Raw genomic sequence first — 23,734 nt, 5'->3', positions numbered from 1 at the left:
AAAGCGTCGTCTCGAGTGTTTTGTTTCTCTTCGTTCGAAATTCGGTGCACAATGGTAGCGGGATGGGAAAAGAGGGATGTGCTGCTAGAGAATGGATGCGTTCATGTTAATGTGTGAGTGTGTGTACCATCAGCCAAATAAGTGGTCTATCATTTTTTAAACGAATTACTCTTAAATGAATATATCGCTAAAGTTAAACTTTCAAGTTGACAGACACGTCTATTGGCATTATTGTTTTATGACATGGAAACGATTATCATCTTTAAGGTAGAGCACATATACCTATTTGGCTGATGGTACGAGTTAAAGTTAATCAAATAAATGGCACAGCGCCACGAAGTCAAATTATCTTTAATTTAATCTAAAAAAAGCAATTAAAAATGACAGATATCTAGAACAGAGCCCGTATTGTCTAACGCGCTGACGTTCGCAATCACATTCATCTCCTGCGCTCGTCTTACACCGTATGACAGAAAGAAATGGTGAAAACGATTGTTATTCCATGTGTGTTAGGCAAGCCTCTTCTGATCCGAAAAAACATCAGTTGAGATAAATCCGGCAAGAAAATCTATAAGGAGTATTTTTTACAAAACAGATCCACCTCTACAATGTTATTTCATTTACTACCTACATCACAAGTATTATTTAAGAAAATATTTGCTAGCAAATTAAATTCCAAATGCAAACGTATATTTATGATTGGTTATTTGCAGTCTTTTTGTATTTTTTATTTCAACTCCAAATTTGTTACTTTTACTAAAAGCATATCGAAAATACAAACTGAGACATGGATGCAAAGAAAACCAGAAAAAGAGATCAGCGCTCGGAATCGAACCCAGGTCCTCAGCATTCCGTGCTGCGTGCCATACCCCTACACACATATTTCAATATTTAAATGAAGTTTTCTACTTATATGGGGAATTTTGGGGGCAATTCAATTACTCTAATCTCTAGGAAAACATGTGTTTTTAGTTTAAGGTGGAGCAAATCTCGGTCATTAGGTATTTATTGTATGGGCCAAGTTGCCCGAAATAAATGAATTTATTATTTATTATTATTATTATTATTATAATATTTCTTATAACTAAAATGACAAAAAATAAGTAGGTATTTCGAAAGACAAGTTTATGTTATTAGCCAATTCCTATATGACTACCACTCATCAAATTAAAAAATCAACGCGTTCCCTTACAAACTTAACACAAACCAATCTTTTAAATAAAGCTTACGGCCCCTTTAACCTAGCAATTAAATAAACCTGCGCCTATTAAAACCTATCAACAGCTATTAAAATGACCTGAACTGAGCTTATCCCATGGCCGAACCAAAGCGCGAAATCCGGCGGATCTTGACGAGGGTCACGGCGCAAAATATTTCAGTGTCACACGTGAATGTGCCAAAAGCGGATGGTTTTTTGCGGCACAGCAGGAAAGGTTTTTGCGTTTAGAAAGTAAACCATCAAAGTTAATGATCGCAAATGTTTACAGATTCATTTCTGTTTTGCAAACTGCACGCTAGCTGCAATTGAAATGGGTAGTCGCCAGTTGTAGTTACTTTGCAGTTGGGTTGCAGTTCGTCTCTAATAAATAATAAGTCTAATCTCTACACAAGCGTAATCTTTTATAAGTACCTACTAATAGAATACCGTGGCCTTTATTGATGTTGCATTATAAAGTTATTGCCGGTATCAACCAAAGGCAGTCGTGCAAAAAAGTTTTCACAGAACTTGGTATCATGACCCTATCTTCGTTGTATTTGTTTCAAGTTATTATGTATACGCGCACAAACATATCTAACTTCAGTCGAATGGGCGTAGCTGGTAAGACCACTCGCAGCACGGGTCGCTTACGGGCAGTCCCTCATAGAATGGCATTAGCGGGAAAAAACCCGCGCGTTATAGGGCCCAAATACTATGAACACTTACCCTCACACCTAAAAAGCGAAAAGAACGATGAAACGTTTAGCCGTCGACTAAAAGACCTTTGTCGGAAAAAGCGTTTTATTCCGTAAATGAATTTATGAATCTGACATTTTAATTTTATTGTTTAAATTGTTATTATTATTTCTTGTTTTTATTTTATTGTTTTTACATTGACATTTAAATTGTTACTCAATTATTGCCTAATGTATTAATCTTTACATATCCTTGACATTTATTCTTTATATACATTTCAATGTGTTTTCAGTCTGACGATCCCTTGAGGAGAACCAGTCTAATTTTAATTGTTTACATTCACATGACATGCTTAGAATTTTATTTTTTATAATTATTACTAATCATATTACCTTTGACGATTTCAATACAAATTCTTATAACTGACATTTATGTAATTATAATGTAATGATATATTGAATGAATAAATAAACTAAACTAAACTAAACTAAACAGTGCCAAATTTCATGACTATACCCAGCGGGTGAGATTTCGAGATTTTAGCCTGATCCGTGGGAATATCGGGGTAAAAAGTTGCTTAAGTATATATTATTATTCCAGACTTCCAGTTATCTATATACCAAATTCTATCTAAATTTGTACAGCCGTTTTAGCGAGCAGGAGTAGCATACTCACAAATGTTCGCATTTATAACATTATTAGTAGGTATGAATAAAAAATGAATTGATAAAAATCATCACGATATTTCCACTCAAATAAAATGTCTACTAAAACCCTGCTCAATCAAAAACGAGTAGTTAAGCCGGCATCACACTATCGTGCGCAACCCTTCCCGATGGCTGACACGCGCCCACGGCTATTTGCCTCTGCTGATTCGTGGGCCTCAAATTTACCTAGTATCTATGTACCGATATACTGATATTCGTACCAGGTATTTTGCTGTGGCTAGTACTAAGGGCTAGTATTACCAGTACCAGGCCAATTGATGAACGTTTTAATTTTGACGTGCTTTCTGAATGTATTCAGTGCTGTCATTTTGTCATTGCCAGATGCCGTGCTTTGGTGCCTCAACAAACGCTTACAACGATGATGATGATGATAATGTGCTCTCAGATGTATTATCGACGGCAACACACTGTCAAGACGAGTTAGTCTGGGCTGTTGCATGGACGCTAGAGATCAGCAAATCCAAACTTGATTTGGAAAGTTCGGTTGCAAGATCTATAGTAAAGTAGCCCACTTGCGTTGTAGGTATAATCGTAGGAAAGCTTGGGTTGAGTTTCCGGAGTTGACGTTTGTCGTCAAGATAATCAAGACGGGTCGGACGAGTGTTATTTTTTTTTCCTTGTGCATATAAGCTTTCATAGTGAGTTATAGTCATTGCAGAAACTTACATATTATAATAATAATAATAATAATAATGTTTATTGTACTCAAAAAGAAGTGTTACAAGTAACATAAACTTAAGTTTGTACAAAAGGGTCTTAAGTAAGTGGTCGAGCTTGCGACCCCTAAACTAGGTTTAAACCTGTGCCTTAGGGGCTTGAGTTCGTCCGAAATTAATGTCTTAAACAAACATGTTCTTGGACAATGTAACAGCACATTAAGCAGTAGTAAAAATGAAATATATGACAAAAATAATGATAGGACGTCATCCCTCGGTGACAAGAATTTTGGTTCAGTAGTGATAGGTTTCAATGGGATGAACGTTGGGATACTTACAATCTAACTGTAATAGTTGAGGTAGATATGTCATTGTGATTTTAAGTAAATATTGAATATTGTTGCCCATACACTCAAGTTATCTTTACAAACAACTTTTCTGTATCATGGTAAGATAGACCCTGGAGCCAATTCTGTAATTTGACTTTCACTTCGATTCACTTCTATTTGCTAACTCGTAGCGCTAAATTATGTACCCCAGATAACTACACATGTATCCCAAATACTTATTCCATAAGTAACGTGAGATACATGGCAAGACGAATTGCTCTTGTACTATACGTTACGCAATCCGGAAGAGTCTTTTGATATACTTTGTTCTTTTTACGTGGACGTGCTTTCATTAAACGGTGAGATGTTCAAATAATTATTTATTCTAAATACGTGCCAATGTTGAGCACAAGTTTTATTTTGTTTGAAGATGAGAATTGTTTATTTTCGAGGGTCGAGAAAACCCCCATGTAAGATGTAGATGTAGGATTTGTAATGTCTCTTTTGTATTGTCTTTATGTTTGTATAGTTTTATTTAGGTATGCAACAATCACTTTACTACAACCACCGTTTTGAAACTGCTTTTGAGAGAGATGTGCCAAATTATGTGTTGCGAGGAGTATGTTTTTCATTAACCCATAATACGCTTCATTTACCTCGCCTCGCTTCGCTCAGCTGTTTTCACCAGAGGTGTGCTGTGTGAAAATGTGTAAATGAAGCGTTTCTATTGGTTAATGAAAAACACATCACTCGCAACACATTCTCGCACATTATTGGTGGAAACGCTGCTTTATCATGAACTAATTTAATAGAAACTCTTTCATTTACTCCGCCTCGCTCCGCTCAGGTTTTTCCACCCGAGCTGCCGAGTGGTGCTGTGCGAGAATAGGTAGGTAAATGAAGCGCAACATTTCCTCGCACATTTCAGGTGGAGGTGCGGCCTACAAACTGGTTGAACAGAAGGAAGATACACTTTGCTGCCGTCAAAAAAGTCGATGATAAAGTTGAAGTCGATAAACGCCCGTTGCTTAATAAAGAGATCCTACGTACTCAAAATATCCGCACAGGACTTATCACGCTAACACACTCGACTAATATTGATGGGGTTACAAATAAAAATTACCAAGTGCGGGTAGTTCGTGATACGAGTGCCGGTACTCTTTGTGATCAAGTGCGGGTAGTTCGAAGGACTCGCGCTGCAAGGCAGACTTGACACCCCGCACTTCAGTCTACTCGTGACCACGGCCATTTTGCCGTGCCGAAAAGTCGAGGTAAGGCACTTGTCTCACCGCCAGCGAGGAAACGATTGGCTATCGACTATTTTCTCGCTCAAGAAACGAACAAAAGATATAAGATCCTGTGTGAGTAAAAGAGACACATATATTAATAGTTGATCGCTGGCTGTTCACACTGTCGGCGAGAACTCGATCTTACATATTTTGTCGCAGCAACAAGAGCTATAAAACTCGCTGAGCTATAGATACTCGCTCAGCGATGTCAGCTTGGCGGCCGCCCCGCACGAGCGAGTCGAGTGGAGCGAGTAATCGCCCATCGCACGCGAACACTCGCTTACAGCCGAGCGACAAAACTACACTCGCTTCTCGCTGCTCGCCCACTCTTTTCTAGTTACTCGATCTACTCGCTTCTCGCTCATCGTCGGCGGTGGGACAAGTGCCTAAATATTACTCGTGTGCGTTAGCGTGATAAGTCCTGTGCGTGGTATTTTGACATTTTTGACTATGAGTGAAAATCACGAAAGTTTAAGACATTAGATCCTACGTAGTTGGGGTGTCCTAAAATGTTTACTAGTTAGTACTTACCTTATTCATTTTATTTGTAGCTTTGAGAGGCATGGTTATTGCGTATGACTCATGACGGACCTGACGCGAATGACCGTTTTAACTATCATAATAGTAGATTGTTGCACAAATCAGAAAGTTATTTATTACTGCACCGAGTGCAGATTCGGAGCCCAAGCGTCAGCGAAGGCTTTAAAAAGCACGAAATATATAAAAAAAAACTCATGCTAAACAATTAATAGCAAAGAAATGTCACTAGCACTCGATGATTCTATTTTTGTATATAAGTTTACTTTCGCACTCTCACGGAAAATTCGCAAGGTTCCCGCCAATGTGCTTTTTTTTTAATTTCTTACTTTTTTTTGGCAGAGTTAGTATATACATATAGCAGATATTTTTACCCGCGATCTGTCAAATTTTGGATGGGCGCCAGGTTAGCCAACCAAACACAAAGTTTTTTTTTAAATATACTGCTACTTACTATTTTTGGTAGGATTGGTAGCAACAATTTTTTGTACGCAATCTGTCAAATTTCATAAGACCGTCAGGTTGATCAATCTAACACTAGATTTTTTTACACTATGCAGGCTAATTTTATAGCAAAAAAACTTGTGTTGCCTCTTTGGTCGTACAATTAAAAAAACATCTAAAACAACGCAATAAAGGATTTTCATACATTTGTTCTGCTCTAGAGCAGAAAAGTCCCGCTTTGTGCTGGGTATTTAGTGCGGTTATGATGAAATTATAGCATAGTTGGTAGAAAAGATTGTGGTTAGTTCTTTGTAGTTATTTGCATAGTATTTTTGTACCTTGTTTTTGTATTATGTAATAACATTTTCTGATAAGCTAATGCGAAATAATATCAAGTGTACTTATTAAAAAATTTGACGCAAGCAAAGTTGAGTTAAATATTACCCCTCGTATGTTAGAAGTGAAACAAAACTACACGAGTGCCGGTACTTTTAGTGATCAAGTGCGGGTAGTTCGAGGGACTCGCGCTGCTAGGCAGACTTGAAACCCTACACTTCAGTATACTCGTGACCATGCAGTGGCCATGTGGTTAAAACGTCGAGGTAAATATTACTCGTGTGTTTTAGCATGATAAGTCCCGTTTATGGTATTTTGAATATGAAACAAAACTGCATTCAATTCTCTTTCTCCTTCTATTTTAAGTTCTCTTTTAACCAATAATACCAATTTCACAGATTGAAATAAAAATCGATAAAGATAGCCTTTGCCAAATAGGTATCTGTGTCTAGACATACGAAAGGTTAAGGTCTAACTCAAGAGTTGTTACAACCACGTGTCGTCCAAAATAAATTCCCAATCTAGAAACCTATTTAACTTTATAACCGTTTTTTATCTAACATGGTTACCCTATAAATATAAGGCCGGCTGTTTGAAGAAGGCTCCAGATGAATACGAATGATGTGCTTACGGCTATGTGGAAGAAATAATAGAAAGATAAGTCACTGGGGTTGGAAACGCTTGGAAATAGTCGCTTACTATGGACCTTATATAGGCTTAGGCTCTTAATCAATCAGAGAAAGAAGGAAAGGATTTACCTATGTTTGGAGTTTCCCTGTGAGATAGAATAAGGGATGACAATACAGAAAAACCAACCGAAGTGATTGATCGATTCAGGTGTTACTTTGCAGAGGTCTATTTCAACTAGTGAACTACATTATGGAGGTAAATTAATTAATAAGCAAGCCAGGTAAAAAAAAAATTGATCCTCAGACAAGATTTCAACTCGCACCTTCTGTGACTTTAGGTACACGCCAGAAATGTTCTTTCAATTGAGCCACCAGGGAATCCAATCAACCAACCGAAAATATAAATACGAAAAACAACTCTGTCTGTCTACTTGTCTTCGGTCTGTCTATTACCTATTCACGCTTAAAGCACTGATCTGATTTAAACTAAATTTGGTATGGACGTAGTTTGAGACCTTAGGGAGTAGTAATATTAGGGCGTTTTCAAAAAAAGTGCACCCTTTCTTTTTTTTTCGAAAAATTGTAAAAAATATGGTTTTTCCTACTCAGAATCAAGAGTACAATCGATTAAAAAAATGACCCCTTTTTTAATACAAAATTTTATGAGCCAATTTTGTCAGGCCCATTCTGAGTGTATGAAAAAAACATCGCAAAACTGTAATTTTGTTTGGGGACATTTTTTTAAACTATCGGAATCGATTGTGCCATGATAAAAGAGGACAAGTAGGTCCACTCCGAACCTTTAGGCACAGAATAATAATAGTACTAAAGTACAGAATGGCAACGCACCGCCCCGCACCGATTCGAGTTACCCCACCCCTCAAGCGCAGATTGCAGGAAAACCGCAGGAGAGCAGTCGGGTGCGCAACGCGATGTATGTATTGTCTGCCGCACGGCACTAAGTTCGGGAGCAATAATTTTGTGAAATGGTAACGGTACCTTACCTACTTCCTTTTGTAAATAAATAATGATTTCTGAAATTATCGCGATTAATGCATGAAATAACTATCTACCGACTAATTCGTTTAAGTTTGTAGTCGTATATATATATACAGGGTTATTTGTAGTTCACTAGCATCCCCTCAACCCCAAACTCCCACCACTCAAACAAATGCCGTCTATCCCACTAGTCCCATTGAGTAGTCCCATCATGGGACTACTGAGACGATTACGTGTCAGTAGTCCCATGGGACAAGTGGCACTAATATTTTCATCCCAAAAGTCCCATTACCGTTATCACAGTGTAGTTCCAAAAGTTGGACTACCGTTATTACGGCTTCATTTTAAAAAGTCGTAAAACAAAAAACATTTGTTTAAGTGGCAGGAGTTCAGGGTTAAAAGGATGCCAGTGAATTACAAATAACCCTGTATATCTATTGTAATTGAAAATAATAATGCTTAAATACACAGACAGACACATTTTAAGTAGGTTTAAATAAATAGGTAAGATCAACGATTACATTTATTTGCACATATCTAAGCCATACCTATATATAAGTACCTTTTAATGTCATTGGTAGTACTTATAGTACTAGGATTTTGCGGTAGTCAGCCCTGTGTATCTTACGCACACATTGACGCGTGTACAGACGTCGTCATGCTTATGTAGATTCAAGAACGCGTATTTTGTACGTCGTGGCCGCCGTGTGCTTTAGGATACTTAACTGCCTCCTCCGGCAAGGACGCTTAGGGTTGTAGACGTCTATTTTAGATTAATTACCCACTGGAAAATAATATTTAAGTTAACTTAAAATTGTCTAATGTCTGTGTCTAGAGAAACCAGACAGATTCTATGCTATTATAATATTATTATTATTATACTAAATATTAAAATATTATTTATGAATTCGCCGGAACCATATTTTTATTATATACATATTTTTCCAAAATTAGAAAAAATAAAGACTACACTTTTTTTTAACGCCCATTAAATAAAAATTGGAAAACCGCAATAGCGCTTACTTTTACTGTATTATAATTATGCAATGTTCTTACTTGAAAATGATCAGTAAATTGTTTGGTATACGTAACATGTCTAAAGTAGAACGAGGTTATATAAAATAAAGTAGCTATAAAATCAAAAGCTTCCAACAGTTTATAAAAAAGCCAACGGATACGCTTCCATAGAGTCGTGGAGTAGAGTGGGAACAATTAGAATAGACAGTAAACATTTTTCATTAATATAATTAACCTTTATTCCTGCATTGTGTCACTCTGTTCTACGCTGTGGCAGGGCACGATACTGACTGATATTAGGAATATAAATCTTACAACATCATTTTCAACGCACACGAAGACTCATTATATTTTTATTATAAGGGATGGTGTAAAATGAAAATCTAGTACCTAGTCCTCTGTTGTTTACTGAATCTTGTTTTAGGCAGTCCAAATTGGGTTTGATGTTGTCTCTCCCTTCATTGTGCTAGCGAAAAAAGACTTCTTTATGATGAGAAAAATAAGCCTCCGGTTGTTTCATACATACAAATAAAATTGTAATAATAAATACGCCGTGTTATTTTTGATTTTTATTAACTAAAAAGAACACTCAACATTATCAAATTCAGTTAATTAATTCTAACCTAACTGTTACCTACTGCTTAAAAGATAATTAAATATTAAGTAAATAAAAGCAAGGAGCTGCCTTTGGCCCTTTATATTCTAATGCAAACATTCGTGAATCGCGAGGTCGCCATTGCTCTGGCAAAATACGCGCCACATCTCGCCGAGGCTCGCCACATCTCGCCACTCGCCGCGCGTCGCCACGGCGCGCCACATCTCGCCGAGGCTCGCCACATCTCGCCACTCGCCGCGGGTCGCCACGGCGCGCCACATCTCGCCGAGGCTCGCCACATCTCGCCACTCGCCGCGCGTCGCCACGGCGCGCCACATCTCGCCGAGGCTCGCCACATCTCGCCACTCGCCGCGCGTCGCCACGGCGCGCCACATCTCGCCGAGGCTCGCCACATCTCGCCACTCGCCGCGGGTCGCCACGGCGCGCCACATCTCGCCGAGGATCGCCACATCTCGCCGAGGCTCGCCACATCTCGCCGCTAGCCGTGGGACGCCAGTGCTCACCACTCGCTGTGGGTCGCCAGTGCTCGCCACTGCCGCTCGCCACCTGGGTTCGCGTCACTATCGCTGCGAGTGTTTACCTTTTTGAGAAATCGTACTTATAGCTGTGAAAGTGATAGTTTGAAAGAGTGAGAAGTGAATTAACGTGACAATTAAACCTATCAACGATTCAAAGCCAAAGTTCGCGGGAGCTCGCCGCGGCTCGCCACGGTCGCCACGGTCGCCACTAGACAGCATACCTTGCCGAGGGGGTTGCTAGCTGCTAGCCGAACCTGTTGCTGCTGGTAACACTCCATCACCCACCGCTGCTCCTCGCCGTGACAGGTCACGAGGCGCCACGACTACATGACCTGCATCGAGTCATCAGCGACTGCGACCACAAGAAAACTTAAGTTTTAGAACTTGAGTTACTTAACTAAGACAATTCAACATGAAACACAACTTGTGCATCGGCAATTCGGCATAACGCCCATTTATTAAGTTAGATTTCGCTAGATCACTGTAGAAGATAACTCTACATTATAAAACGCCTTTGACTCTTATTGCTATATTTATAACTGATTTACGTGTACTTAAGCTTGTTATAGGACCTACACTACATAGTATAAATAAATTGACAATTATTAATAGATATTAAGAACTAGCTTAGGGACATAAAGGGCACCTAAGGACAAGAGTCTGTGACTCTAAGTTTATTTAACAACAGTTTTATTTAACTGGGTTTATATTGACTATTAGTGCATTTACTGTGCTTTATACGAGCATTAATTTTTTTTTACCATCTTTTAAACTATTGATTGCAATTTACAGTACTTTGTTTGCCTCTATTACTCGACTGATCCTCGACATTCACAGGTAGCAAAATTTTTAACCTATACAAACTTGCTGCTTGTGTATTCTCGACATAGCCTACTACTAGCTACTAGCTACAAATTATGATTGGTTTTTTGGAGTCTAAATTGATAATTTGATTGCTTAGTAGCGAAATCTCTTGTCTGGGTGAGCGGTGTTCCGAAAGAGTGTGACGTCTCTCGATGAGAGCGGAACATAGATGTCGCTAGTGCTGCTGCTTAAGTAGCGTAGTAGAAATAAGTAACCTGAGATATGTATGCATAGGAAAAATTCGTGTCTAGATTCCTATCCAGCGGTGGTGTAGGGGTTATAGCACGCAGCACGGATTGCTGAGGACCTGGGTTCGATTCCTAGCGCTGGTCTCTTTTTCTGGTTTTTCTATGCATCCACGTCTGTTTGTATTTTCGATATGGTTTCACGGGATACCCGTAAAAGTAACAAATTTGGAGTTGAAATAAAAAATATAAAAAGACTCCAAAAACCAATCATAATATCAGTTAAATTAAATATAAATATATTCTTCTTCTTCACGTTGTAACTTGTACGGTGATTGTAGTTTTTGCAACTTGAAAGCAAAATTCCAGAAACCACGCGGAGACAACTTGCGCATTAAAAAATGTCAGACACGAGAGCAATATAGAATTTTGTGATCACTGTTAAAAAAGGTTGGCGAAACCTGAAAAGTTTATTTGACAGTGACAGAAGTGACATTGAGAGATTTAACAGTGACATATCTGTCGTAGATTTTTTGGTCTTGAATTCCAGTTTTGAGTATAAGTCACCACATACCTGTACTCAAAAACAGTACATGATAGCTTCATGTTGCCGGTTACACCAAACGGTTCCAGACTACAGGCCTTACTTGAGAGACAGGAATTGCACCACCGTGCCCCTCGTCACTGGTAGCCATAGGTAGCCGCAAATAGACTGACGTTGGTACTGTGAGGGAGAGGACGTGTGCTGGTGCTGTTATTGAGGAGGTCGGCTCGCCATTGCTCGCCACTTCTCGCCGCAGGTTGTTTGTGCTTGCCAGTTGGCTCGCCACATCTCGCCGCGGGCCGATTGAGCTCGCCATCGCTCGCCACACCCGCACCTCGCCGGTGGCTCGCCACTCCTCGCCACAACTCCCCGCGAGCTGATTGAGCTCGCCATTGCTCGCCGCACCTTACCGCGTGGGTCGCCACTGCTCGCCGCGCCTTGCCGTGGCCCGCTGTGGGTCGCTGCTGCTCACGTCATCGTACCGCGGCTGTGCTAACCATCTAGAGGAGCCGTGTTCAAGGAAGTAAACTTCTGCCTGCTGATAGAACAGTGTTCGCAAATTACTATCATAATGGAATGTGAGAGACCCGACTGTAAGAAGATGAGGGAAGAACTAAAGGGATACGAGGAGACACTCGGGACGTTGGTGAAAGTGTCGGAGAGCCAGCAAGCCACTATCACAAAGCTTATAGAGAGAAATCGTCGGCTCGGTGGGAGCTCCCAACGGTCTGGACAAAGAAACCCGACGGAGGTGGGGGGGTGGCAGGGAGAAGGAGACACTTGTGCAGTCCGTGCGGCATGGCTCAGGGAGAAGCCCGGGAAACGCCTCAATGGGAACGAGAGACCCTTATTCCGGGGGGGAATGAGTCGGACAAGAGCTGGGCTCCTCCCCGGATTGAAGAGAAGAGGTATCTTAGGCGGATGGGGACTCCTTATCTGGGTGAACCGGTGGGGGGAGAGTCGGGCCGGGGTGGAAGGGGCGGCCGCCGGTTTGTCCCCTCGGTGGAAACCCCGGTGGTCAGGGCGGGCCGGGGGAGTCGACCTGCAACAATTCACAGCGGTGTCCACTGTACATTCTGTGGTTATCACACGGTAGCGGGCCATATCACCCGCCACCTTAAGGTTCACAAGGGGTTGGACCCGCACGAACGAGAGAGAATTATGACTTCATATGGACACTTCAGGGCGGATCGACCATTGCCGTACTGCCCTGTAGAGAAAGTTCCCCCAAAAGCTATAGTGGAGCGGGTGGCGGGCGTAAGGCCGGAGTGGCTCTGGGGGGCCTGGGGACCCACGGCGTGGCTCGCCACTGTTGATTGAGTCAATTTCTAGATATAAGCTTCTTGAATAAATAAATAAATAGATAAAATCCTTTAAAGTAATAGTAACGACCCTAAGACCTTGAAATCTTCGCGGTGGTGGGCTCTTGCGATCCCTCCGGGGCTCGCCGTTGCTCGCCATTGCTCGCCACTGCTCGCCACAGTTGCGAGCTGGCGACCCTCGCCGTGGCTCGCCATTGCTCGCCACTGCTCGCCACTGCTCGCCACTGTCTGCAAAGCGAAGTGTAGATTTAAGATAAATGGTAAAAACCTATAATCATGTAGAAGTAGTTAAGCGGAAGTTAATAAAAAAGAACTATGTTAAATAGATTAAGTTAACTTAGAAATAGATATAATTCAATTGTAAGCTAGCAAATAGACCCTCCATTTTGTATCAAAATAAATATATACTTAGTGACTTGCTTGATATTATTTCCCCGATCGTTTAAATTTTCGCCAAGATCGGAGATCCGGAGGTTTTTTTTCCGAAGTTTCAGATCACGCCTGTTCGAGTTTAGGTAAACGTAATATCGAGACGCCTTTTGCTCCACAACACGCAATTTCCTGAACGTTTAAGTAACGTACAGAAAATTGACAATATAACTTAATTCGCTTGTGCTTGGATAAACATGTTTTTGCCGAAGACGGTGGGCAAATCTGATAAATTTTGAGAGATCAGTTGCTAATAGAATCGTATATGCAGGTAAATAAATAAATAAACGTTTTTTAAATAATCATGTTTGTAAGGAAGAACATACTTGATTTTTCCACTAACGTCGATAAGCCAAAGGCTACTAGAAACACAGGGAAGCTTAAAGTTCCATCTTACAGACTGGCTAAAACCAAAAAGTCGTTTCTGGGAAATTGCATACGTTTTTATAATAAAATTCAAAAAATACCTATTATAAATGAAACGGATACAAATTTCAGATCTATTGTCAAGAAGACATTATATCTAAGGCGTATTATAAAGTTAATGATTATATCATGGACAGGGATATTTGGAAATAATTCCGATCTGCATTAGCGATCTCTTTAAATAGCGAACCTACTGTGTTAAAAATAAAGTTGTGTTAAATACTTGTGATGTATACATATTATGTATGATATCATTTAATAATATTGTAAATCTGTTAAAAAAATATATACCTACCTCGTTGAATTTCTTGCCGGATTCTTCTCAACAGAGGTTTTACCGAACCGGTGGTAGATTTTTTTTGACATTCATAAGTGCTTGTTATAGCCTAAATTGAATAAAGATATTTTGACTTTGACTTTGAATAGCTGTTAAAGTAAATAAAGATTATTGTCTTCTGAAGTGTTTTTTGGTCAATTTTAATTTTAAACACTGAATGTCAATGATCGGTTCAGAGATTCGGAGCACTATGCTATCTATCTTCTATCTTCTTCTATATAAATAAAAATGATTTGCCGAAATGTATGTATACATAACTTCCGAATGACGGCACCGAATTAATTTTTTTTTTGTTGTGTGCGTTATTGTAAGCACAAGGTTTGAGCGTAACAAAATTAAAAAAAAGACTGGAAAGGGGGTGAAGCCGCGGGCAACAGCTAGTAAAATATAATTTCGATCGGTCGATCTTACTTGGGATCTTAGACCGTAAGATAAAACGAACCTCCACAACGTAACGCTCGAATCTATAGTTTATTTATTTATATTGTCGTTAAAGAACACATAGAATAGAATAGAATTAGAGAGTATTCACTAATACTAACACACTAATTCTCACTAAGTCTATGTTGTGAAACTTGCCCAGACAAAATCTGAAAAAATATCCCGATTTCATAATGCCTACAAGCAACACAAATTGCGATCCCTAAAGTATTTTACCGAAATACAGCCTGTTATCACACTTTTTACCCTCCAACGTGCCGATTTCTCCCGTGTTTCCTCTCGATAAGAGAATGATAAATGTTCGCAACTTTCCAACTTACCAGAGTTAACTCTGATGTCGCGATAGACCGATAACTACGCAAGTTCTTCAATCTTGAAATAAGTTTATAAGCAAGGGTTTTAGTTACAAAGCTCAGAGTACTAATAAAAGTAGATGGTCTTGTCCTGATTCAATTGAGCATTCACTTGTAATGAGCATTCTAGCGAATGTTACATTAGTACATTACAGGAATACATTACATTACAGGTATACAAGCTCACAAAATAAACATGAAACTTTTAGCCAGCATTCTAGCGAGCGTTCTAGGGAGCATTAAAGCGAAACGTCGTTAAATTTGTTCCAAGCTTTTTCGTAAGCACAGCAATTTTGACACTGTTTTGCTGCTATCCATCTCCGCCTGCACTTTCCGCACGCAGCGACGGTCGTGCGTCACCTACATCGATTTAGAATACCCAAATCGATGGCGATGGTCCCCTAGAATGATCTCGTTATGATTGGTTATTTGGATTATTTTTTGTATTTTTTATGTCAACTCCAAATTTGTTACTTTTACGGTCATCCCGTAAAACAGATCGAAAATACAAACTGAGACATGGATGTACAGAAAAACCAGAAATACCAGCGCTGGGAATCGAACCCAGGTCAAAAAGACAAAAAAAAAGACGTAAGAAATATAATACAGGATAATATTTCTGAGAGATCTGTGCCCAACAGCGGGATTGAAGATATATAAAACACAGTTTTACAGCAATCAATTTAATTAATTAATATCATAGTGACAATTGACCTAGTGACTGTTGTGGGAGTCCATTCACTGTGGAATTCTTTCGGGGACGCTTGTGTCCAGCAGTGGCCGTCTTTCAAGTGATAATGATAATGATGATGATGATTACATACATAGTGCTAATCCTCTAGGCACGGATTAGATATCTGTATGCGGCCGCTTTCGTCCACAAACACGGGCGTTTGGTGTCTAATATACTGCATCAGCAAGTCATAATCTACACCAATTACTTCCACGTCAAATCGGTTATCCGAAATCATCTGAAAACAAGAAAAAACTGTTAAGTTGAATCAAACACAACTTAAAAACAGTGGCGCGATTTCCCCAGCTCCCGTAAGATATTTTGAGAATTACAAAAAAAAGTTTGCGAGTACGGTGGACGCTACCGTGTATCGTCGTCGTTTGAAAAAGATCTTCCGAGATGATTGAAATCGACTACTAACATAACAGTAACATTGCGCGAAATTTGCAATAACGCATACCTATTATTCGTTTTTAGGGTTCCGTACCTCAAAAGGAAAAAAACGGAACCCTTATAGGATCACTTTTTGTCCGTCTGTCTGTCTGTCTGTCAAGACCCTTTTTCTCGGGAACGCGTGGAGGTATCAACCTGAAATTTATATCAAATACTGAGATCTACTGTTCCTTGGACCTGTAAAAATATTAAACTTCTTAACCAACGCAATCAAAAGATGTAGCCGTTTATGCTGCAAATTTTCGAAACTCGCAAGAGAATCAAAACCTACAGGGTACTTCCCGTGAACTCAGAATCTTGAAATTTGGTATGAAGGTAGTTATTACAACACAACTTACACAACCCAAAAATCTTGATTTTTTTATGTCTGTCTGTAAATATCGATGATCAATATAATCTGACCCCACGCTGCGTACATTTTGCTTAAGAGTAGGGCTCTGCATACACTGGATGTTTCAAATCACTCGGAAAAAGCGAGAAATATCTTCAAGACACGATTCCCGTTTACATTTACATACCTATAAATGTGTACGGAACCCTCGGTGCGCGAGTCCGACTCTTTAGTTAACTTAGAAACCAGCCCATAACGTAAATTAGATAGCTAAAACCATAGCACAAGCTCATAAAAGCTACAAACATTTTTTATCGATACACGAAGCGATTCTCACCGTATAATTTCCACCACCTGCGCCTATAAAGTCAGTAGTGATTACTCTATAATACTTTTCAGGTACTAATGACTTGTATCTAGGTACGCTACAGTCTATACAGCGCACAGAAACGCTTATTACTCGGCTGCCTTTGGGCCGGGACCCGTCAAATACGGTTTTCATGCCTGTAAAAGGATTATGTAATAAGTTGTTGTTTATTCTAGATATTCATTCGACTGCCATTCACTAAAGCTACCGAACAAAGAGTAATTAAAATCGAAAGTGTCTTCTTCAACTTCAAAAGACTCATCGAAGGGGTTTTTATTAAATATCAAACTGCACCCAGAATTGTCACGCAAAATTTAATTTTGAAATTTACAACAAAATATCTGTATATCTTCGCCATATTCGATTCGATTGCAATGACAGAGGCGCATGGAAAAAATTAGATCCAACTCATGTTAATTCAAAAACTAAATAGAAAAAGTTACTCACTAATAATATCGATATCAACGATTATTGTTTTTTTACAAGCTTTTATTTAGTTTCACCTGTCCCCTTGTCTGCCTGCCTGTCTGTCTGTCTGTCTGTCTGTCTGTAGTCAAATCTTGCAAGTTAAATTTGATCAACTTCCAGTAGTCAGATTGACTTGAAATTTGGAATACTTATTTAAATCGCGTGACAATACAATAAAGGACGGAACTCTTCAACGGTTAATAGCACCGACTTGAAATTTGGCATGCAAATGTAGTTTGGGTGACAATGCAAGTACAGTCAACAAAAAGTACAGTCAGCAAAAAAAGTTGTATTAAAAATGAAAATTTTATGGTAAGGTTATTTTAATTTTAACTAAAGTCTGGCCGCGGTATTGCCTCCATTGTAGAATTCCTTATTCCGTAGGATTCATGCCAAAAAAAAATAATAGGAAAACCAATGCAGAATTTCAGCTACTCGAGTCCCTAAACCCTAAGTTTAAACGGGGCATTGATGAGTCAGTTAATCGAGACTTTTTATTCTAGACTTTTTCTTACTGTTATAGGTACCTAGATAGGCCCAGGCATCAATTTTACTTAGGTACTTCGCTGTCATTAACACTGTTACCAAGTCATTAAGATTAGGTAATTATTTTTTTTACCCATGCTCACAGAAGAACGTTATTTATTAGAATGAGTTTGTCAAAATGCGTGTCAGAAAGACCTAATTATCAGTAGCTTGAAATTAATAACTCTGTTTCTGAAAGTGAATCCTTGTATATTATCTGTCCCTGAAGAGTTTTATTGGATTTCCATGTGGTTCAATTTTAGGTACGGTATTAGGAAAACAATTTCATGCAAATTTCATGTAAAATGATCAGCCTGAATATTAAACAGGTATAAGGCGCAGTATTAAATAAACGGGAGAAACACAAGTATATAGAAAATGTAATGATCTTATTATGTGTTTTGGTAGTTAAATGCAATCTTTTGATATTGCGGGTGGCCATAGGAGGTCTTACCTTAATCAGTTAAATCACTAAGTATTTAGCTTGTTAACCGACGAAAAAAAAAAAACCGAGGAGGTTTTCAAGGCGACGCGTATACATATATATATTTTTTATGTTTGGCCACGCATAACTTTTTACAGAGTAGTCCGATTTTGATAATTCTTTTTTATTGGAAAGCGTATCCCCGAGCGCTCCCGAGGGTGGTCCCACTTAAATTTGAAAAAAAAACCTATCCTCAGATTGTAATGCAATGACCAGGCATAACTTTTTAAAGAGCAGTCCGACTTTGATAATTCTTTTATTATTGGATAGAGTAAACCTTGAAGTTGGTACTATATAAATTTGAAAAAAAACCCAACGGTGGGAAAAAAGTTTAAATAAAAACTTTAAAAAAAACTGCCGAAAAAGTTTTTTTGCTTTTCAGTTGAAAAGCAAAAAATAATAAACCTTTTTTATTGAGGTATAAGTTATTAAGGTAAGTTGGTTGAAGTCGGTGTCTCAGTACGAGTCAGCACAGGAGTTGGCCTATAGTCATCTACCTCACGTACATACTATAAATAATGGGGTTTCAATCACTCCTGCTGGCTCGTGCTGAGGCACTGACTTCAAACTAGTACCTAGATAATAGCACAGGTACATGTACAGGTACATAGTACAAGCTTTGCTTAGTTTGGGACTACTTAGGTCGATTGTTGTCAATTGTCCCATGATATTTATTTATTTACTAGCTGTTGCCCGCGACTCCGTCCACGTAGAGTAGAAGTATGAAAAATAGTCTAACTACGTCCTTTTCTAGACAAAACAACAAAAAAACATAAAAACCGGTCTAGCCGTTTCGGAGGAGTTTTGTTACAAACACTGTGGCACGAGAATTTTATATATTAAAAGAAGATATTTATTTTTCGGGACTCAACCAACGTAACTTGAAGAAAAATGCAAACAAAAAGCAAAGCAACGAACACTGGTTCAAACAATCCCACATTGATAGTACATACAATAAAAGGAAACTAAAAACAATTATAAAATATATTATTCGGATACCTTAAGTTGTTGCATTTTTTATTGCTCATAATATAATGAAGGAAGGCAAATTTGGCGCAGGTAACTAGTACGTGGTTATTTCAGATTGGTTTTTTGAATCTTTTGTATTTTTATTAATTCCAAATTTTACTTTTACGGTCTCCTGTAAACCGAAATGAAATACAAGCTGAAACATACGCACAGAAAAAACAGAAAATAAGACCATCATGGAATCGAACCCAGGTCCTCGGTAATCCGTACGCGTCTTATACCGCTCACCACTGATGGTCAACGGTACCGAACGAATTTCCCTATGCACCTCATATCTCAGTTGTGTTTCTACTTAGTCACTAAGCAGCCGCTAGCGACATCTATTGCCGTAGCCCTCAAACTTTTTCGCATCCTCAAGCAAATAAGTTTCATTTCATTTAATTTCATTTGCTCACCCGCAACCTTATGATAGCAACGTCTATGGAACAACTGTGTGTTCATGCAGCTCCTCCACCTCCACACTGTAAGAACACACACAAATCACACAAACCCATCTGTCACCACCACCACTTTCGAACTCATACACATACAGAGACGCATTGTTGCATAGATGTATCATAAGGTCGCGGGTGAGCAAAGTAATTGACAAGATTTCATATTTCTAAGACTATAATTTGATTCGTTCTCTGTACTCTGTTTGGAAAGATAAAGACGCTGATAGTTTTAAAAGTTCGCTACGATTATTAATTAATTTAAACAATTTTTATGATGTGCTTATTCTAAAAGGGAATAACTCCAAAACTACCACACAATAGATCCATTACTTTTGTCTAGTCTCTATTAAAAAAAATATGTAAATATGACGTACTTATACGTTGTCAAAATTATGACAGCTTCTTTTTCTGGCGAAAAAGGCAAAGAAAACATCTATTCCGTGGTAGTGTTGGCAACTTCAGATATATTTTTTAATAAGAGAAATAAATTATAATAAATATTTTCCCATGTTCAGGAGGCAAAACTCTTTCGATTACTGTAGTAATTTACAGGTGTTAAAAAAATGAAATCTTGTCAATTGTTTTTAGTACATTGATATGGACCTACGCAAAGTAACGCCTGATTCAATTAAACACAATAGGGTTGTCACTCACGAAGAATCCGTCGCCCCCATCGCCCAGAAAACTTTGAGACACTACAGTGTAATTGCGATCGAGTTTCAAAGTTTCGTAGTGAGGCACGCTGCAGTCTATGCATCGGGTGCTGACGGAGACAACCCTGTTGTTGAGAGGCCGTGCGCCGTCGAATACTACTTGCAGTCCTAAAGAAAAGCATGGTTTAGCTCCCAGTGACCTTGTGCGTACGAGTGGAAAAGGTCTGCTCTTTACACTAAGTAAGGAAATATCATTAGTTTCGAAACGTATTCATCTAGTTTGAAGAACGAACCAGTGGTTAAAGAACCGGACTACAAAGCTTGAGGTCCCGGGTTCGACCCCGGTCGGGGCAGATATATGTATGAAAAATACGATTGTTTTTCTCGAGTGTGTTGAATAATGTATTATTATCAATGAAGTATATTTATTCGTTACCAAGATTAATTATTGTCAAAGTGTCCCATAATATTATGATTATTACTATAAAACTCTATTTCATTGAATAAATGCATGCATTAAAGTAAATGCTAAATATACGTAATATCAGTTATATACCTAAGTTTTTAGAAATAACGTTATGCCACAAAAGTGGTTATTTTATGAAGATAATAAAACCGCGAACCATAAAACTAATAGTTTATTTGCTATTGAGCCTTCTTTTATACAGTAATAAAACACTTTCAGAAACAGTTATTAAATTTTGAAACAAGTATTTTTCGTAGATTATATAAATTTAATTGAAATTTAATTTTGTCATCAAGCAAACATTTTGCATTTTTTTTTTGAGATAAAAGTAAGCAATCATAATCAGAAATAATGTCATTTTCTAATAATGAAAGAATTATGAGAAACTATTCTGCAATTCTTGAGTTCAGACCGATAAAAAGCATAAGTCGAAGTCCTAAATTTTTTACTCAGTAGATTCCTAGCAATATTTTTCGGCATTAGGTAAATCTGCTTTTCAAACGTCACTTCAGTTAGTTTTTTGCTTAGTCCATATTTTTTTTGTTTAGATTCTTTACATCATTAATCACCATTACCATATAAGAAGTAGGATGTCAGCTGTTGGAATTTTTACTACCCTTTTCATGTACAATTTTTTAAAATATTCGTTCTTTTAAGAGACTCTTGTATAACAATATAATTTATTCCGTACCTGAAACCTGAAGCATCCGTGCTCCCGGATAAGGGTCGTTGGCGACGGAGAATTCAAGCATTTCCATGATGTGATCGCCTCTCATTTGAAACACTTCCACGTTGTTTTCAAAAGGTGTTGACAGAAGCATGGATTCAAATGTTATTACTGGAAATTAAAAGTATACGTATTAATTGCATTTATGAAAACGAGCTCAAAGTTTACGAGATACCATACATCTCCAATTTTTTTTCTTTTTTAATGTATGATGGTGGAAGCATTATTCTACACTTCTAGTTAAGATGTTTAATGAACTAAAATAATTTCCTTGCTCACCCGCGACCTTACGATAGCTAAGCTTATGCAAAATATGCGTGTTCATGCAGTTCCTCCACCTCCACACTGTAAGAACACACACAAATCACACCATGCTACCAGTTGTTAGACTAACGAACCACAACCACCGTTTTAACTTGTCATTGTAACTCCCCAAGTACCCACATACGTTTTATGAAACAAAACAAAACTACCCACAAATTATTAATAAATTTTTTAACCGTCCTTCAAAATTTAATAATAATTTGTGGGTAGTTTTGTTTTGTTTCATAAAACGTATGTGGGTACTTGGGGAGTTACAGTGACAAGTTAAAACGGTGGTTGTGGTTTGTTAGTCTAACAACTGGTAGCATAGTGTACGGTTGTGTCACTCTGAAGATGAGCTCTGGTTGAGTTCGAAACTTGTCAGTGTAGTGTGGTGATGGTGATAGATGGGTTTGTGTGATTTGTGTGTGTTCTTACAGTGTGGAGGTGGAGGAAACTGCAACACGCATATTTTGCATAAGCTTAGCTATCGTAAGGTCGCGGGTGAGCAAGGAAATTATTTTAGTTCATTGATATGGACCTCCGCAAAGTAACGCCTGATTCAATAAATTATTTAAGATGTTTAGTTTTAGTTTTCTAACCAACGGAGCCCATACATCCCTGTATTTTAATGACCCTCTCACTCTCCTAATTCATACTATCAGCGTGAGCAGGACCGCACGATATGCAGTTTGCATTAGTATAAATCCAGGCATTACCGTATATTTGTCACGTTAAGATTGGTCTACCAGTAAATAAGTTTTTAGTACCACGTACGCTTCACTAACTTTTATAGAGGACATAAAAACTTTTTCTTAATCCATAAAATATTTACTTCCAGGTTCGATGTCCACTCGTATGCCGCCTTGATTGATGACGCAGAAATGGGCGTAATGCCAGTTACCTTCCTCTGCGTATGGCAATGCCTGAAAGAACAAAAATATATTTCTCATTTGATTTTATGAAAACATCGCAGCAGCAGGTGTTGCAGGTGGTAGGACCTTGAGCGAGGTCCGCCCAGATTCCTACCACCATCTTGCTCGCAGTGAAGCAGCACTAATAATAATAATTCATTTATTTATTCAGACAACAAAGATCCATACATTATTAGTAATTTGCTTATAACTATGTTAGTATACATATTGGACGAGTGATAGTGTGGTATTAATTAAATTTTGCATTATAGAGCACTCATCTCTTACAGCTATCATCTTCAGGAGGCTGTTAGTGCTGCCACGTATTCTTGTCAGAAGCGATGCCTTTTTTTTCGTAGTATAGCATTAAAGCTATCTACTCGCGCTTCGGCAAACATAGTAGACGCACTATGTTTGCCGAAGCGCGAGTAGATAGCTCTAATGCTATACTAGCAGTGCTTGCACTGTTATGTTTCGGCGTGGAGAGTAAGACAGCCGGTGAAATTACTGGCACTTGAGGTATCCCATCTTAGGCCTCTAGGTTGGCAACGTATCTGCAATACCAGTATTGCAGATGTTTATGAGCGGTGGGGATCTCTTACTACAGGAGACCCACTTGCTCGTTTGCCAGCCAGTCGAATAAAAAAAAACATGCTAGCGGTCTTTATATATTTTTATTTAACAAGCTTTTATTAGAAAAAATAAATGAACTAAAAAGGAAAAATAAATTTAAGTAACATTTGTCACATGTAAGTAAGAATGCTTTAGGTTCAGGATAACCTCTTATGTGGATACTCGTCATTATAAGAAAGCATGTGTAGATAACTATCTCTATCTCTATCTCTAGAACTTAACTAAGTTACTTAACTGATATAAATATGGATGTACTTAAAAAATGTAAAATATATACCATTTTTAAAAGCTAGAGGCACCTATTTACACTATATGTGATCC

General features: G+C 38.4%; 1 protein-coding gene across 3 annotated transcripts in view; it reads right to left on the bottom strand.

Moving 5' to 3' along the window:
* Nucleotides 1–23,734, bottom strand: part of LOC141439049 (apyrase-like) — a 53,365-nt gene that overhangs the window by 15,916 nt on the left and 13,715 nt on the right. Inside the window, exons 8-11 of one of the 3 annotated variants that reach the window (XM_074103163.1) lie at nt 22,702–22,792; nt 21,528–21,674; nt 20,372–20,538; nt 15,561–15,864 (exon numbers count right to left, since the gene is read on the bottom strand). In XM_074103163.1, coding sequence (XP_073959264.1) covers nt 15,724–15,864; nt 20,372–20,538; nt 21,528–21,674; nt 22,702–22,792 — 546 coding nt within the window. In that variant the 3' untranslated portion in view covers nt 15,561–15,723. Of the gene's footprint in view, nt 1–15,560; nt 15,865–16,747; nt 16,915–20,371; nt 20,539–21,527; nt 21,675–22,701; nt 22,793–23,734 lie in introns of those variants that run through there. The other 2 variants (XM_074103165.1, XM_074103164.1) reach the window with 2 other exon arrangements.

Source organism: Choristoneura fumiferana, chromosome 20, assembly GCF_025370935.1.
Source record: "Choristoneura fumiferana chromosome 20, NRCan_CFum_1, whole genome shotgun sequence".
Classification (NCBI taxonomy): Eukaryota; Metazoa; Arthropoda; class Insecta; order Lepidoptera; family Tortricidae; genus Choristoneura; species Choristoneura fumiferana.
The sequence above is the reverse complement of the archived record's forward strand: the minus strand, read 5'-3'. Positions and strand labels throughout refer to the sequence as shown.